This window comes from Ciconia boyciana, chromosome 7 (genome assembly GCF_034638445.1).
Source record: "Ciconia boyciana chromosome 7, ASM3463844v1, whole genome shotgun sequence".
Classification (NCBI taxonomy): Eukaryota; Metazoa; Chordata; class Aves; order Ciconiiformes; family Ciconiidae; genus Ciconia; species Ciconia boyciana.
In genome coordinates this window covers 65,165,876-65,183,426 of record NC_132940.1, presented here as the reverse complement: position 1 = coordinate 65,183,426, position 17,551 = coordinate 65,165,876, and the positions used below count along the sequence as shown (strand labels likewise).

General features: G+C 50.2%; 1 protein-coding gene across 3 annotated transcripts in view; it reads left to right on the top strand.

Annotated features, from left to right (window-relative positions):
• The window catches only part of SCHIP1 (schwannomin interacting protein 1), a 43,628-nt gene extending 26,325 nt beyond the window's left edge, over positions 1–17,303 (top strand). For 2 of the 3 annotated variants that reach the window (XM_072867021.1, XM_072867022.1), the window contains exons 2-7: positions 7,937–8,055; positions 11,219–11,336; positions 11,998–12,195; positions 12,768–12,891; positions 15,100–15,193; positions 16,667–17,303. In XM_072867021.1, the coding sequence (XP_072723122.1) occupies positions 7,937–8,055; positions 11,219–11,336; positions 11,998–12,195; positions 12,768–12,891; positions 15,100–15,193; positions 16,667–16,718 (705 nt within the window). In that variant the 3' untranslated portion in view covers positions 16,719–17,303. Of the gene's footprint in view, positions 1–7,936; positions 8,056–11,218; positions 11,337–11,997; positions 12,196–12,767; positions 12,892–15,099; positions 15,309–16,666 lie in introns of all 3 variants that reach the window. The other variant, XR_012043340.1, reaches the window with a different exon arrangement.
• The last annotated feature ends 248 nt before the right edge of the window (positions 17,304–17,551 follow it).

Sequence of the window (17,551 nt, the reverse complement as noted above, 5' to 3'; positions counted from 1 at the left end):
TGCGTGCATCGGGCTTGACTCTCTGCTGCTTTGGTGATGCCAGGTTTGTGCGTGTTTCTTGAGGGGGGTCTGTTAGAAAGACCCCAGTAGTGGGGAGATGCTGGTGTTACTGTGGGCTGGGGAGATGCTGGTGTTACTGTGGGCTGGGGAGATGTTGGTGTCACTGTGGGTCGGGCTGGCTCCCAGGGGATGGACCAGGCAAGGGTGGCCGGCACCCGCCGCTCCCAGGGTCTCACCAAGCATTGAGCCATAGAAATAGTCCGTAAAAGTCACAAGGTTAAAACATTAAGTGCTCTTTAAAAAAAAAAAAAGGAGATATTTTATCAGGTTTCTTTTGTTTGATATCTTAAGGGGTTTGTAGGCTTTTGTGGCATGTAGAAATACCAGACTGTCATCATCTTTTTCATTAAAGTGAATACAAATTCTCATGGCAGATATAACCCCAAGAGCCGGGCCTTGGAGAAAACCTCAAATGCCACGAAACCCACCATGGAGCACTGGCAGGGTTGGAGAGCTGCTGGCCTGGCCTCTCGCCGCGGCTGCCGCGCTGGAGGGACACTGCAGCATGGTACAGCAGAGGAGCCTCCGTTTGCGTGGCCGAGCACACTGACCCTGCATCCCCAACCGCTTCCGATAAAATAAAATAAAGCCTGCGTTATAGAGAGCTGAGGCCGAAGGCCTTCTTGTTTAGACAGAGATCAAAAGAAAAGCTCTGCGAAGTAGGTGGAAAGCACTTGGTGTGCTAAAGCTCAGGGGAGCATCATCAGAGGGAGGGCATGGTCCATCTCCTCCCTAAATTTGCAGGGACTTGTTGTAAGTGCCTTGTGCTGGCTGCTCTGCGCTGGAAGGATGCTGTGCTGTGAAGGGACTCTTCAGAAGGGATTTATTCCGACCTTTACAATAAAATGTTTTGGCAAATAGTTCTGGCAACTTGAGATTTCTACAAATCTGGAAGTCACCTCAGTACCCTGGCCTGAGCGCCCCGTGGCCATGAACACCGGTTTGGCAGGGAGGGTGCTCGGAGTGCTTTCATTGAACTTTGCTGGGAATTTAGAGGTTTTATCTACTAGCTCGGTAACCGGCGGTGTGTGGGAGCTGATCCCCAACAGAAGGCGGGGAGGGGGATGGTTTCCACCTCAATGGAGCATGCCCCAACAGCGTTGAGGGGGTTTTCATTGATTCAGGCGTGCGTTACGTATGCACAGTAGAATTAAATTTAGCTGCTTGCTTGTCCATAAACACTCAGCATGTGTTTAAGGCACATAAAACTCAACGTGCCCTATTTCCTCACCTTGCTTAAGAAGGACGTGAGCGCTGCCGTCCCCGGCCGGCGTGCTCCCTGCGGCGCTGGGTCCGTGGCCGTGTGCTCCTGCCGTAGGGACACCCCAGCTGACCTGCTCCAGATACGCCCGTTCTGAGCTTTCCCTTCATGCTATAAAAAGAAAAGCAGGCTCGCTCTCCCCTATGCCAGCGTTGCCCTTGGCTACTGGAGGAGCCGCGGCGGCGGCTGTGGCCACGGAGGCCAGTTTCCTTCTGACGCGATTTGATGTGCGAGGAGTCCTTGGCTAGCGATGCCAGCGTGGAGCGTACCTGACAGCGTAGCCCCCGTCATTGCTTTTTTGTTTAAACCCTCTACGTACAATAGGTGATGTGCGTGCGTTTCAAGCGGCGGCCGGTTGCCAGAGGGACAGTCGCGGGTGTTTGCCGGGCAGTCCGGTGCGGGCAGCGGTGCTGCCCATCTGCCCGCGGTGGCCTTTTGCATCAGGTGGGGAAGGGGCTGGACACCAAAGGGTTTGGTCCCTGCGCTGAGATAACCACAAAATTAATTTGTCTTGTGGTTTTGATATCCAGAGTTTCAACTGGCCTTCTCTCTGCTGGTGGGAGATGCCTCTCCCAGGAGTGCAGGGTTGGGTCTGGTCCTGCCCACCCAGGGCACCCAAATATGCCTCCAGCAATGGTTACAGGGGTGCAGGGGCTCCCAGCCGTGCTTCTTAACCAGGTTTGGTTTTCTCCTGTTGCCCTGAATGAGGCGGCTGCTGGAAGTGGGGTTTTCCTAGGAGACTGGGACCAGCTCTGTGGGATCCACTCAGGGGATGCCCCTCCGTGAAGCCGGTCCTGGAGCATCCCTGCTCAGAGGGCAGGGCAGAGGTGAGCTGGCCCGAAACCTGCAACGGGGGATAAAACATTTTAAAAAACGTGGGTGGAAAGTGCTAAAGATGTTTTCGGTAGGCTGCGTCGCTTCCTACCCTTAGGGGTGACCGATGGCGGTTTGCAGAGGGGTGGCTTGCACGTAGCGTGCGTTCACGCAGCATCCACCCCCTGTACGTTGGGTACCACGGGCACAGCGGGACTGGGCTGGGCCTCCCTCACCGTTTCGGGCGGCTGGGAAGGAGGTGTGGGGACATCCCCTCCGATGGACGAGGGCAGGGTGATGCAGGGGACTTGTCTCGAACTGGGGGGGAAGCATGGGGCAAATTGCAGGCTCAGCCCCCAGTGCCAGCCCAGTGCTCCTGGCCACCACATCCTTCCTCTGGGGCCACAGGATATTTTTTTCCAGATTTATTGTGTCAGGATCCATCCCCACGGCCGGGAGAGGAAGTTAATTTAGCAACGGCAGGAAAGGACACAATGAGTCAGCGGTGGAGGGGAACTAAAAATAATGAAATATCCAGAGAACGACTTTGTTTCACTTGGGAATTATAGTTACAAAGCAGCGTCCTGGGACAAGAATGGAATTAAACAATCCTGTTTATTATTACTGTTTTTTCCTGAAACTTCAGAGTAGAGTGATGCCGTGATGCATAACTTGCATGTCGTTAGAGCCGGTAATCTAACTAGAATATACATTTTAGATGAAATGATGTCAGCATGACTTGGATATATAATTTAAACATGTAAACTTTGTAGGGCTATCAAAATTATTCATCTAGCATAGCTGTGTCGCACCAGAAATCAGTACTTTTGTTGCTGGTGTGCCACGTTTTGAGGATCACTGAGAAATTGTGGCATAAATTCCATCTTTCTAAGGATTCCCTATAGAAATGCCTGCCCCGAGCGTGTCATCTCTGCCTCTCGCTGCCCACCCGCAGCTGATCCGGGGCAAATATCGCACACCGTGATGGGTGCAACACAGATGGGATCTCAGCAAGGACTGAGCAGGATTTGTGCGGGGCTGGGGAGCAGCGGCCGTGCTGCGAAGCCTGGCTCTCCGGGCAGGACTGCTGGAGGCATGAGCTGGAGCTGTACGTGGTGCGGGTTTGGGGGCTGCAGAACCCCCTGGGAGCTGGGGCCAGGCTGCTTGGCCACCCCAGAGCGGGGACCAGGCGGTGCGGTGGTCCCCAGGCTCTGCAAGCCCACAAGATGGGTGGCAGGTTAAGGCTGGACACCTTTTTGAGCTCTGTTGGTTAATTCTTAGAAACTTGGTTTTGCACCTGAAAAAGCTGGTTTAGCCCAGAAATAGCTCCCTGGGGTCCTTTCTGGTGGGTTTTTTTGTGTAAAGAGTGAAAATTTCATCTTGTGGTTGACATTGCTGCGACTGCCCATCCTCGAGTGGCCGTGCGAGGGCTGAGGACCACTCCGGCTCTGCCCGGGGTCGCTGCCCCGGCCGTGGGCAGCTCCTTCGACCTCTGGGATTTCATTAGGGTAACTTCCACGGTGAAAACCCCGGGAGAAAGCCCCTTCCTCCTGCCCGCTCTGGCCGTGACTACGCCGCTGGGCTTGGATTTTGACATCAGACACCGGGTTTTTTCCTGCCCTTGTGTAGCCGGCGAGGGCTTGGGGCTATTTTTATCCGGCGCTGGCAGTGGCTGGAGGAGGACGCGGCTTCCCTGGCCCACACAGCCCTCGTCTCCCTCTCATCAGCTGGCCGAGGCTCCGGCGCTGCCGTTGACTTTATTAGGGAAAAGCAAGGTGCTCTGGAGCGGCCGGGAGGCGAGAGGGGCCGGGGAAGCATCCCGGCCCGGGGACGGTGGGCTGCCGCAGGTCTTGGCTCTGGGAGCGAGCGCTTGATGCCATGGTGCCGACTGAAGAGCAGAGGAAGGACTGAGATGCCCCGGCGGGAGCGTTTCACCGGCCACGTGAGGACCCGGGAGCGAAGGAGATGAGTTGGGAGGGTGATGGCATGGGTGACGTCATCAGGAAAGCAGCCGCGCCGGCCAGAGAGGGGAGTTATAAAAAGGTAAGGGACAAAAAGGAGCCTTTTGTCTGCCAACGTTCGCCCTCTTGGCAGGAGGGGGACCCGCCAAAAAGCTGCCTGACACCCTCCCAGGGTGCTGGGTTTTGGGTGCCGGAGCAGGGAAGCTCTCAGCAGTGTTTAACGCACCGGAGCGGGGCAGCAAACCTTCCTCCCTCTGCGTTTCCGTATCACTTTACGGTAAAGAAAATGTAAAGAGATGTTTCCAAACGCGTTTTCATACCTCGAGACCCCTGGGTTTTAAGGCAACTTGCCACGTGGCTTGAGATATGCAAGTTTGACTTGTTTTTTTTTTTTTACCAGCAAATCCGCTGTGAAGGAAAAGGAGTTAAAAACAAATGTTCAGCGCAGCGGTTACAATTTCTGTTTGTAAATCCAATAATAGCCCTTGTACTTTACAGAGATAAAATAAGGTGCTGCCTATGGGTCTGGAACTTTAAATATAGTCATTGTCCCGTGGCTGGTAATGACAGACCCTGGCAAAAATAGCCTCGGTGGCCTGGCCGGGGCCAGGCACGGGCTGTGCACCCTGTTTAGTGCCTGGGGATCAGCCTGCACCAGCCCCGCTGCCTTTTAACCCCTCGCATCGCAGTGGCCCTGCCCGGCTGGGACAGGGTCCTGCCGAAGGGTGCCTGGCACCCCGTAATCTGTAATTGGCTGTGTAATTAGACTCTTCCCTCTGCAAACGGGCAGCACCTCAGCAAAGCACGCCTGGTATTCGGGCCGGGTTTGGTACCCATCGGTACGACTCCAGAAGTGCCGTCACCGGCCGTCGTTAGGAGCGGGCTGCTCTACCCAAGGTGGGGGGGTCTCAGGGCACAGCAAAGAGCTTGGCAATTCGCTGCTACACCTCAACGCCAAATAAATCTTCCGTGTGCTATTTTATGTGCTGTTTCGGGTGATGTCTGTAATGAGTGAAGGCTGCTAGTACAGGTGCCTGCATGCTAAACAGTGAGGAGTGGTACGTGGTGAAAAGAGCAGTCCAGCTGCTCCTTCTAACGGGACAGGATAACGCGGTACGGACTTTGCTCGGTTTCCCAGAAAACTGCAGAAATCTTGTGCCCGCTGCCGTGGGCGTCACTCTCCATCCTGCATCGGGTCGGTCGGAGACGGCCTCTGGCATCAGTGGTACCTCTGCGTGCCCCCAGGGATGGGGTTGTGTGGGGAGAAGGCATATATTGGATAAATTCAGGCTCTCAACCAAAAATGTGGCATTTTTTTGGTGTCGAGGTGCCGTGGCGTGTCGGGGACGGGTGGCAAAGAGCACAAATGGTTGTGTATAATCTGCAAGCACCGGGGAGGTGATTGCAATGGGTTTATAAGCAGCAATAATTACAGCGGGCAGTGGGGCTGGGAAACAGCGGGCTGAGCCTTTCCTGGCACTTCGCCTTTACTGGAACGGTTGTGTAAAAGCGTTTTACGTGTAGGCAGTCACAGCCGTAATCTGACATTGTGTTTTTATTCGTGTACTTAAACAAAGGTAGCTGCAGACCTTCCGAATTGGAAGGTCAACGGTAAGAAGGAAAACATCCGCCCAAAACTGGTTTGCCTTAAAAATAAAAAGCAGCCTTTTGTTTAAAATAGTTGTCTGAACCCGACTTCAGCTCTACGCCAGACCCCTCTTTCAGAAATACATACGTTTTTTGATTCTCTGTGAAAATACCCATTTAAACAGCATGGGTTTGTGTTTTTCTTGCTAGTACCTTTGCATTTTGAGTATTTGATCCATTATTTTTTCTATACCAAGTAAGTATATTTGATAGTCAAAAAACCACTTGCAATTATCCTTCTCAATTTATAGTTTTCAATACCCAACTCAGGATGTATACTGCAGCTGTTGGGTCATTTATCTAAAGCCTAAAGTCCAGTTCCCTTAGGTATATTATATTTCTTAGTAACTGTTCCCTATTTTATAATAACAACAAATAGGACTCTTGATTTCTTTATGGTCATTAGCCTGTGTCTGGTTTATAAAATGGGATAGTCTGAGCTCAGTCCTGGGGGAGCAGTGTTATTTAGTATCCTCAGTAATGACCTGCTGGAGAAAACAAATTGTACATTGATTAAATGTACAGATGTCAAACTGGGAGCAGTTGCCGTCTTGGAAATGGAGCAAAAATTAAAGAAGATCTGGAGAGACAGCCCTATCTGAAAGGGGTAAATATGTGAAAGCCTGCCTGTATTTACGTGTATTTTAATGCCAAGAAGAGTAGTTTTCGGCACGGACGGAGAAGGTGGGTATGCTGGGAGGGAGCTGGTGCAGAGGGTGGGATGTGCTGGCCTGGCCGGGCAGGAGGAGGTGGAGATGCGCTTTGGGCTCCTGATTTCTGTCGGAACACAGGGAAAATCTGCAGAGGATAGGAAAATGTGGGAGAGGATCATCTGAGTAGGAAAAATGGGAGGCTAAGTATCCGTGGCTTCATGAAATATTGATGCGCTGAGGATGCAGCTGGCACTCACAGGACAGGCACCCACGTGCATCCTGAGATGGGCAGCACGAGGAACCGGCACGGGCAACCCTGTCTCTGCTTTCAGTCCATTAAAAAAATATTTCTCGCTCATTTTTACCTATTTTTTACGGCTGGCTATTTTTTCTTCTAAATCTAACTGCCACCATGTGATTGAGGCATCAGTTATTGAAACCTGAAAAAACAAAGTAGAAAAACCTAGCTGGGCAGTCCGGGTAGGATTTCAGAAACTGGGAGCTGAACCCAAAAACTCGATACCACTTGATGCCATGGGGGTTATTTTTAATATTTTAAATATCTTAAATGAAAGGAGTTAGTTTACAAATGAAGTATGTATTTTGGTAAGGGATTGACAATATAATGGGCAGTGTGATAATGTAATGTATGTAGTCAGCGCTGGAGTTGGAATTAGATTATTAGCCTTTTTAAGGTAATAATTAGTATTTTGTTATATCTCACTTCCTTCTATCAAAAAAAAGTTGCTTTATTTTTAGTTAGGCAGGTAAAATATGGGAAGCACAGTTATACTAATTAACACCGTGGAAGCAGCCCGTGCTTGCCTGCTATGGTTTCTTTTGTTGTGTATTCTTGATCGGGTATTATGTGTTATTTTAAAATGAAACGTTTGAGGGCTTCAAAATGTTCCTTCTATCAATAACTTGCCACTTTGTATGAATTTGTTGTCAGCGTTGGCACATAATCCATTAGTGACAGACACCGGGATAGTACTGGTACTAATTTTGAATCCAGATCTGTGATTTTCATTTATAGCGCATTGATTACAGTCATCTCCATAATCATTGATCGGTGATTAATTTCAAATCGCTTTGTAGCTTGCCCTTATTTAAAATATGTTTTTAAAACTGTGGATAATTTGATGGCGATGGTTAAAAATACATCTCTAAGTAGGCTGGCAGAAGGATTGTGTAGTTTTGGAGGCTGCTCAGGGAAGTGGAAGATTCTAATGGTGCGAGTGCGGTCTTGGTGGATGCATATGCATATAGATACCGATATCAATGTATATATTAGGTATATATCAGATGTACACATCAGATGTGTGGCTATTTAGATATCTATCTGTCAATATGTGGAGAGAAGAGAGATGCAGATGGGCTTCCCTGTTGGGATGGGCCGTGTGGTCCACCCAAGCGTGGGAGACAGCTTGGGGCATGCCGGGCATCACGAGTGTGGCGGTGGGGCTGGTGGGACAGCTCTCCTTCCTGCGCGCTGGCATGACCGGCAGCTTCATCCTTTTCTCGTCGCCCTTCCCTTTCAGGCCCAGAAGAATGAGCGTGAGTCCATCAGGCAGAAGTTGGCTCTGGGCAGTTTCTTCGACGATGGCCCGGGACTTTACACCAGCTGCAGCAAGAGCGGCAAGCCGAGCCTCTCCTCCCGGTAAGCCAGGCAGCCTCGTGGCCCAGAACCTCTTTGGAGGCTGAGAAGTGTGAGATGCCTCCAGTGGGATGTCCTGAGACCCTTCCCTTCCAAGGATCCCTCAGTTTTTACTTGCAGCCATATTCTTGAATTTTCCTTGTTTTAGAACAACATCTTATGCTCCAAACGCAATTGGTGTCTGTTATGTAAATAATTGTGGGTAATATGCTAAAATATTAGGTTAAAACTGTATAGAATAGATATTTGGATGCTCAGAGGGTAAAGCAAATGAGCTGAATTTTCTTGAGTTAGGCTTCCTTCAGGTTTTCATTCAGGATCTGTCCTGAACTGAGCGTTGCCTTTGGACTTGGGCCGACCAAGAACGGTGGTGGAAGTATCATGAACGGACAAGTGGAGTTATTGTCATGAAAATAGTTGACTAATTTTGTTTTCCAGGAGTTCTTTATATTGAGTTGCAAAATACTGAGAATTTTGATGTCTGAATGCCTGGTTTAATGCCAGACGTGCATGTCCGAAGCAGGGCAGGGCTCGAGGATGGTCCCACCAGTCCTGGCTCAGGCAGCCTGGTGATGGTCGGTGAAAAACCACCGGTTTGTGAAAATATATCTTCCCTTAGTGGCTCGGGAGGTGGCAGCCCCTTGGAAGCAGATCGGATGCTGATAGCTAGCCCTGGTGACAGCAGGGCAGTGGAGAGCAGTCAGGGCTGCAATTAATCTCGCACACAGAAAGCACCAGAGAATGGAAAAAATGAGCTTTAACGTGGCTCCCTACCTCCCCGCCACGGCCACGTGCTCCGCACAGGCTCTGGACACGGCTCCATCCCTGGGGCTGGGACATTGCATAGCTCGGATACCTCACTTACTCTGATTTTTAAAATTTCTACGTCAAATATACTCCAGAAAGGCTTGTTTATGTATGCAGCTGCTGGGAGTAACCCGTGGCACTTTGGAAAGCATCGAACGCCTCCCACATTGGGAGTGAAGATCTACCTGTTGCCATGGTGTGGGAGAAGAAAAAAGTCTTAGAGAGGCATAAAACCAGGAGGAATACTGTTATTACACCAGAGAAGTACAATTGTGAAATTAAATTGAACCTCAAGTCATTTGAAAGGGAAAACAGTTTTGCTCTGTGTAGTTACAGCTAAACCTGGAGCCACTGTCTTGTAATTATAGCGCGGGCCTAATTAATGCTGCGCGGCAGGGTTTGGCAGCTGTGCCACGAGAAATGACCAGCTGTACCTGAACGCTTTGGCGTTTCGTTAATATTTATAGTCCAGCATTAGTATTGCACGCTGCCTGTTACAGGACCTACAGGAACCTTTGTGGGACCATTGCTCTCATTTTTGTGCTTGCATATGAAATAAAAGAGCATAAATTGCTGGGTTTCAGGCGCTGGGGTCATGCTGTCAAAGGGCGCGTGAGTCGGAGACCCACGTTTTGCACTTGCTCTGCCCTTTCTGCGCGATGCAATTTGAAGCTGAGCCAAGGGTGCATCCTGCTCCCCGGCCTGGGTACCCGTGTTTGTCCACCATGGCTCAAAAGCTTGTGCAGAATTACAGAACAGAAAGAGAAAATGGTTTGGGTTGGAAGGGATCTTTCAAGGCCATCAACTCCAACCCCCCTGCAAGAGCAGGGACATCTTCAATGAGATCAGGTTGCTCAGAGCCCCGTCCAACCTGACCTTGAATGTTTCCAGGGATGGGGCATCTACCACCTCTCTGGGCAACCTGGGCCAGCGTTTCACCACCCTCATGGTAAAACATTTCAATCATTAATGGTATCTATTTTATGGTAATAGTGAATAAGAATTTCCACTAAAATAAATGGAAAAGAAGAGTTTGCTGTCTGTAAGTACTGATATAAGTCCCCCCGTTGGGAACGAGGACTAAGAGGCAGCAGAACGTGTGTGGGGGCTTGCCCCATCTTCAGCAAGTAGTGATGGAGTATGATGCACCGAGAAGGCTGATAGAGGTGACCCCAGAAACCTCTAGTATCTGGGGTTAATTTTTCATGAATTGGGAAGATGAGCAAAGCCTGAGCAGATTTTGTAGGAGGCGAACGGGCCTGACCCTGGTGTCAGGTGAGTGAATTGTCCTGGAGAGCCTGGGGCGCGTGAGCACGGCTGGTGGCTGCGGAGCTGCTCCGCAATGCGAGCATCAGCCGGGGATGTCACAGATGCCCTCTTGTCCAAAAAATCCATTCCTGTGTTTGCTCTCGGAGGCTGGCCTGAGCAGAGGGAGCTGTGGGGTCCACCACGGGCCACGCTCGTCCATGGGCATCGGCCAACGCCGGTAGAACGTGTGTTACCCGGCTGATGACCTGCTCTGCAGTGGCCTTGGGGGATAACTGTTGTGCGAGCGAAAGCCGGGGTGCTCTCGGCTCTAGAAGTGCTTTTCCCTCTCTTAACCTGCACTGGGCTGCCCCTGCGCTGAGCCTCTGCGTCCGGAGAAAGTCATTCCCGGGGAGGTGAATTTGGGTGGTCTTAACCTGTCTGAATCAGGCAATGGAGCAGAGGGTCCAGAAAACACAGTAATAATCTCTTGGGGTACAGTAGTGCCTCTTGGCCACAAACGGGCTTATTACCCTTCTGAATGGTTTCAATCATTAACACATTATTTTCTATAATAGAATAATATTTTTATATATTATTTATATATTTATATACAAAATACATTTTCTCTATTTTATTTATGAATATAATTAATAGATTTTATATATACTTTATATATAATATTTTACTTAATGTAGTAATATAGCCACCCGTGATGACAAAAGCCCTGCAGTCTCTCAGCAGTTCTGAAGTTCATCAATAGATGGTGGTAGAAGCATTATCGTTACCGTGCCGCTGCGTTTCCAGTCCCACATTGAACTGCCGCTCAGAAATGGCAGCGCTGGGCAGCAGCGGGAGCTTGCCCGCGTCCTGCCGCCACAGGCTGGGGGTCCTGGCTCGGCTTTTGGGTGGGGGACGCCCATCTTGTTGGAAAAAAGTGAAAATGGTTGTATTTTCCTGAGGCCAATACAACAGCAGGACAACAGCATCCTCTCAAAAGGTGAACGACTCGCTGCTGACGGTGCTCCAGCATCTTGCCCGTGCAACCCGTCGGCGCGGCGGGGAGAGCCGGCGCGAGGGGGCTGCGGTGTCACCTCTCCCTTTGCCCCCGCAGACTACAAAGTGGGATGAACCTGCAGATTTGCTTCGTGAACGACAGCGGCAGCGACAAGGACAGCGACGCCGACGACAGCAAGACAGAAACTAGCCTGGACACGCCGTTGTCGCCCATGGTAGGTCCAAGAATCCATCCCGCAGAGAGTCTGGAGCATGGACACCGTGAGGCCATCCATAACGGAAGCTGATGAAGAGCTGCTCCTGTTAAAACAGCAACGCTAAACCCCGGAGCAGCGTCTTCAGCCATCAGTAAAAGAAATGCAAGATGCTGAGGGGCAGAGAGCAAATTGCCCCCTGGCTTGCACAGAGCTGCTGTAGAGCAGATGCCTTCGTGTGAAGGTGTTCCTCCTTCCTTCCTTTCCTTCCTTCCTCCCTTTCTTTTTAGATCTGATAATTATCAGGGCAGTAATGGATATGACACCGTATCAGCTCCCACCAGCTTTCCTCTCCTCTCTTTTCCTTTGTGAACAGAACATCCTTGCCCCAGATGTTTTCCTCCAGCTTAACCAGTCTGTCCCTCTTTATCTGGTTGGCTCCTCTGTCCATTTGAAGTGCTCAAGTTGCTATTAAAGTCAAGGGGGCTTATCTGGGAATTACTCTGATTTTTAAAGATAACCTTGTGGGTTAAAATTAAAAAAAAATCTGTGCTCTTCACCTTTTCTGTAGAAATTATACCACTTGTAAGTGTACAAAGATATGTTAAGTTAACAGCAAACTTCTTTGCTGTGGCACGGTTGGGGCAGCAGTGCTGTAACGGCTGCGTGTCTGCTTCCCTAGAGCAAGCAGAGCTCGTCCTACTCTGACAGAGACACGACGGAGGAAGAATCGGAGTCCCTCGACGACATGGACTTCCTCACCAGGCAAAAGAAACTCCAAGCTGAAGCCAAAATGGCCTTGGCTATGGCAAAGCCCATGGCCAAAATGCAGGTCGAGGTGGAAAAGCAGAACAGGAAGAAATCGCCGGTAGCAGATCTTGTAAGTGGGGGCCGTGGGACGGCGCGAGGGGGTAACAGCAACCCTTTTGCAGTTTGCTTTTGCTTGTCGAGACGCATACAGTGGCCAGCAGTGCTTGCGCACGGTGCTTGTAGACGTGCAGAGGAGCAGTGGAGATAGGGACCGGCTATCAGGAGTTGGAGGGTCAACACGGGTTGTCTTAGCGGGGCATTGCGGGAGCGGGATGGATGCAGGGAATGAGATGATGAAGTGTGAAGGTGGTTACTGCCTTGAGGCTGGCAACAACATGATGCACGCTCATCCTTAAGGCGTAGTCTGCTCAGCCCGTCTCATCCCGAGCTGGAGCATTCCTGCCTTGGTACAACGCTACTCTCCATAGCCGCCGCCTCCCCTTGCGTCAATCTGCCACTGATGCTGGTAGATCTGAAGACTTGGGTCAAACGTTGCGTAGATGTTTCAGCTCGTTTTGGTACTTTCAGTGGCGGTCCTTGATGCAGGCTTGTGAGAGGGGGATGCCTGCAATGCAAACTGCTGCTGTTCAGGAATACAAGTAATTTGAAGAAAACAGTAAAAAACTGAAAATTTCTTTTCAGCTGCCACATATGCCTCATATAAGTGAATGCCTGATGAAGAGAAGTTTAAAACCCACTGATCTAAGAGACATGACTATCGGGCAGCTACAAGTGATAGTCAATGATCTCCACTCACAGATAGAAAGTAAGTGATACTTGCTTAATTATTCTTTGGTTTGTCCCATTTAATTAAGAACAGTTCTCCAGGATACACATAGAAATGCTGATCAATGTGTAATAACAGGAATATATGGAAGAGACGCACCGCAGAAGCTGGAGATGGAGTTCTCTCCAGATTTGGCTCCTTCAGCCTTTTTCTGTCCTTTTTTCAGTTTCTCCTACAGCGTTGGCTTGCCTCCGAAAGAGGAGGGTTGTAGCATTGTGCCAGCACCTAACGCTCCACTCATAACTCAAAACCTGGTCGGGTAAAAATAGTCTTGGGAAGTCTGCCTGTCCTGGAAGCACCTGCCATTCATGGCTTTATGGCTGCGTCTTCATGTGATGTTACGCCATGGCATCGAAACCATCCATAAGTGGAGAAACCCTTCAGTTTAGCAAACATCCCGGGGTAAATCCACTCTTGCAGTGCTTCACTGTGTTTCACGGGTCCTTGCGTTTGCCTGCAGGGACAGTGCCCCACCACCTCATCTGTCTTCGCTCTCTCCAAAAGATCCAGGGTTTTTTTTCCCCCCGAGGGATCTCCGTCTTCCCATTAATTAATTCATTAACAATTTCGGGAGTAGACTTCTCTTCTTCTTGGGGCCAATTGTATGGGGTTCAACAAGGCCAAGTGCTGGGTCCTGCACTTGGGTCACAACAACCCCATGCAACGCTACAGGCTTGGGGAAGAGCGGCTGGAAAGTGCCTGGTGGAAAAGGACCTGAGGGTGTTGGTCGACAGCCGGCTGAATATGAGCCAGCAGTGTGCCCAGGTGGCCAAGAAGGCCAACAGCATCCTGGCTTGTATCAGGAATAGTGTGGCCAGCAGGAGCAGGGCAGTGACCGTGCCCCTGCACTGGGCACTGGTGAGGCCGCACCTCGAATGCTGTGTTCAGTGTTGGGCCCCTCACCACAAGAGAGACATGGAGGGGCTGGAGCGTGTCCAGAGAAGGGCACCGGAGCTGGGGAAGGGTCTGGAGCACAAGGCTGATGGGGAGCGGCTGAGGGACCTGGGGTTGTTCAGCCTGGAGAAGAGGAGGCTGAGGGGAGACCTCATCGCTCTCTACAGCTGCCTGACAGGAGGGTGTAGAGAGGTGGGGTCGGTCTCTTCTCCCAGGTAACAAGTGATAGGACGAGAGGACATGGCCTCAGGTTGCGCCAGGGGAGGTTTAGACTGGATATTGGGAAATTTTACTTCACCGAAAGGGTTGTCCAGCATTGGAAGGGGCTGCCCAGGGAAGGGGTTGAGTCCCCATCCCTGGGGGTATTTAAAAGCCGTTTGGATGAGGTGCTCGGGGACATGGTGTAGTGGTGGGCTTGGCAGTGTTAGGTTTATGGTTGGACTCGATGATCTTAAAGGTCTTTTCCAACCTATACGGTTCTGTGATTCTGTGATTCTCTGGTGGCTGTAGGTGAAAAAAAAGGTTGCTTGGGAGCTGCCGTGCTGCTCCTTCCCTACTCGTGTTGGTTAATTGGCATCGCCTCTGGAAGCAGCCCTGCTGAGGATGCAGAGCTGCGCTGTTGAGTCTTGGTTTGTTATTTTGTGCTGCAAAGGCAAAAAAAAAAAAAAAAAAGCTCATTAATTAGCCTCACTTTAGAAAGAACCCAAGTATGGGAGCATAAGTGTTAATGTCATTAACGCCGAGCTTGCTTCCCAAACCGAAGAGGCGTTAAACCCGTATAGCTGTATTTAACAGTCTAAACAGCAGCTCTGGCAGTGAGTGATGGGCAGGTACAGCCTTCAGGGGAGCCCGTGCCCACAGTTTATTTTTCACATCGTCCTTTTTGTTTTCTTCTTCTTCCCCACTCTTTGACACAACCCTGAGCAAGAATCCAATGTCACGAACATCCCTCTTGAGCAGAGGGGCCGGCTTGGACAGTAACCCCAAACCAGGGCGGGTGGGCGGCGTGTTCTGCATTGCCGCAGGGAATTGAAAAGCTGAACCTGACTCCAAAAATGGGAGAAATTAATCTTTATTTTTGCTGCTGCATTAAGCTATTTCAAGAGAGGAACTGCTTATGTGCAGCGGCAAGGGGCTCCCAGTTTATCCTAGAAAACCTGCGTCCTTTGGGGAGGTCCCTCCTGGTTCTCCACACCAGCTTACGTGTAACGTGGTGGGAAAGGATGATGCACGGATCCCAAACCGGGGTTCCCCAGGACATCACAAACTCACCCCCTTTCTCCCCGCTACCAGGCTTGAACGAGGAGCTGGTGCAGCTGCTGCTCATTCGGGACGAGCTGCACACGGAGCAGGATGCCATGCTGGTGGACATCGAGGACCTGACCAGGTGAAGGAGGCTCCTCGAGTTCTTTCTCTCTTCTCGCAGGTCCCAGCTCACCGTCAGCAGTGCGTAGGGGTTTTCTTTTAGCAGAATTTCAGTAGGAAAGCCTTTGCCGTCAAAGGTAGGTAGAAGTAACGCTGCTGGCTGCGAGGCATGTGTTTCTCTGCCGAGTGCTGTATGTGAAGAGGGGAGCAGGACGCCGCGCTCTCCTCCAAAACCAGAAATCAAGGCACTTGGGGTCTGGAGACCGTCAGCGGCTTTCAAGAGCTCCCCACCTGCAGGTGTTGGTGCATGCTCTTGAAGTGGTGTTTCCCTTTCCGAAGGCTGAAAAGAGCCTGGGAGGGAGTGATGCTGCAAAGCCCCAGTGCATCCAAGGGGAATCCCAGCAGCTCCCCGTGTCACCCCACCCCTCTCGCTGGGGCGAGCTACAGCCCATCTGCCTCTGCCGTCAGGAGGACTTGACCGACAGGAGAATTTCTGAGCCTCTTAAATATTCATGTTCAATAGCCGATAAAACGGAAAGCCTCGCAGAATATAGGTGGGTTTCCTAAAGGACTCCATCTCCCGGGCAGCAAGGCTTAAGAAGCATTTTCCGTGGAGGTAACTAGTGATGCACTGCAGAAACACTAAGGTATTGAAAGCTTTGGGGGAAAAAAAAGCTGAAAAAGATGATACTGGTTATTGTCAGTGCACGAGGACTGCGGTTTCAGAACCGAAGCATTAAGCTTGCAAAAAATACGGCCTAAATTTGTTTCTCTTTTAAAATATCGCGGCGCTGCAGAGCAGCTCGTTGAGATGTGGCGGTGCTCTGCCTGGAAAAAGTTTCTGCCAGCTGGGGTGGCCATGAGGGGTTTGGGAAGCAGTCCTCGTGCTGCCCGGGGGATGGTGGCCCCAGGGACGAGCAGGCGGGTTGTCACTTCTGAGTCTTGCCAGACCCCGTCACCGCTTCCCTTAACGAAGAGCAAGTGATGAAAGGGGGGGATTTGGGATGGGGGGGTCGAGCTGGGTCAGTAGACAAACGTCAACACCACCTCGCACCTCTTTCTCCTTCTGTGCTTCGGGAAACGCTTTGCTTCCGCTTCCTAGATGCGATTAACGGCAGTTTAGTAAATGAAATTATTTGGAAGGTCGGTCAGGATGGTGGGGCTTTGGTGCGTGTTGGGGGGCACCGGCTGTCCCCATCCCGGCGTTGTTTGGGGGCAGGAGGGGAGGAAACGATCCCGGCTGACCCCAAACCGCTCCGGAGAAGGGTTTCCTCTCCCCTTCGCCCACCTCCCGGTCCCCTCTCGCCAGGAAGGAGCCCAGGCAGATACCGCACGTCCCTCACCCGGTGCCTGTTTTTTTTCCTCGGGGGAAACGTCATTTTTGGTTGGCTGCCAGAGCGGCGCGGATGCTGGCCCGGAGCACAGCCCTGCGCGTGGCTTGGGTTTCCTCCTCCCCTCCCGCAGCGAATAACGCGGCTTCTTTCCTCCCCAACAGACACGCCGAAAGTCAGCAGAAGCACATGGCAGAGAAGATGCCGGCAAAATGAACCCCGGAGCCCCGGGAGCAGAGCTCGAGCGAGACTTCATTTTGCTTCTGTGTGTGTCCAAGCGCTGATGTCCACGGTGGCGCGCAAGAAAACCAGTGTTAGTCATTGACCATGTCTGAAGCTTTATGTCCGGTGATTGGCCTCTGCTTCTTAATTTATTTTAATTTTTTTACTCGTGCCACTAAATATCAAGGCATTTTAATAATATTATTACAAAAAATGTACAGTACTTATAACATTATAAATCATGGGTGAGAAGAGAGGGTAGTTTAACTTTATTTTTGTTCGTTTAGAGATTTTCAGTTGAATGATATTTTACCATTGACTACTTTTTTATTCTTCACTGTAGTTTTAAAATAAAGAAACTGTACTTGACGGTGCTATACAAGTCAAAAAAAATACATGCCTGCCTCGTAGTGAAGTTGTAGCTTTCAGTAATATGTATATTTTAATCAGTTTTCAACATTTTGTGAATGTTGACTACCTGACATTCATTTTTAGATGTGCTATTAACATTCGGTTGGATTCAGAGAGTTACCTTGAAAGTTTTATGTATAAATATGTAAAATAAAAATTTAAAAAATTGTTTCATATGATACGTCTTTTTGTTGCCTAGTGGTTGACTTTGGTGATGCACCAGTAATGTATTCCTTGAACTAAATGTGCAATTCCTAATTTGTCATCACCAGAAAGAGCCTTTTTTTTTTTTTTTTTTTGCCGATCACATGAAGTTATGGAGAGAAGGCAGGATTTTTGTAGAGTTATTTATTTGTAAGTTCATAATGTATGTGTGACATGGACTTAAGAGATTCTTCTATAATAACATTCACTGG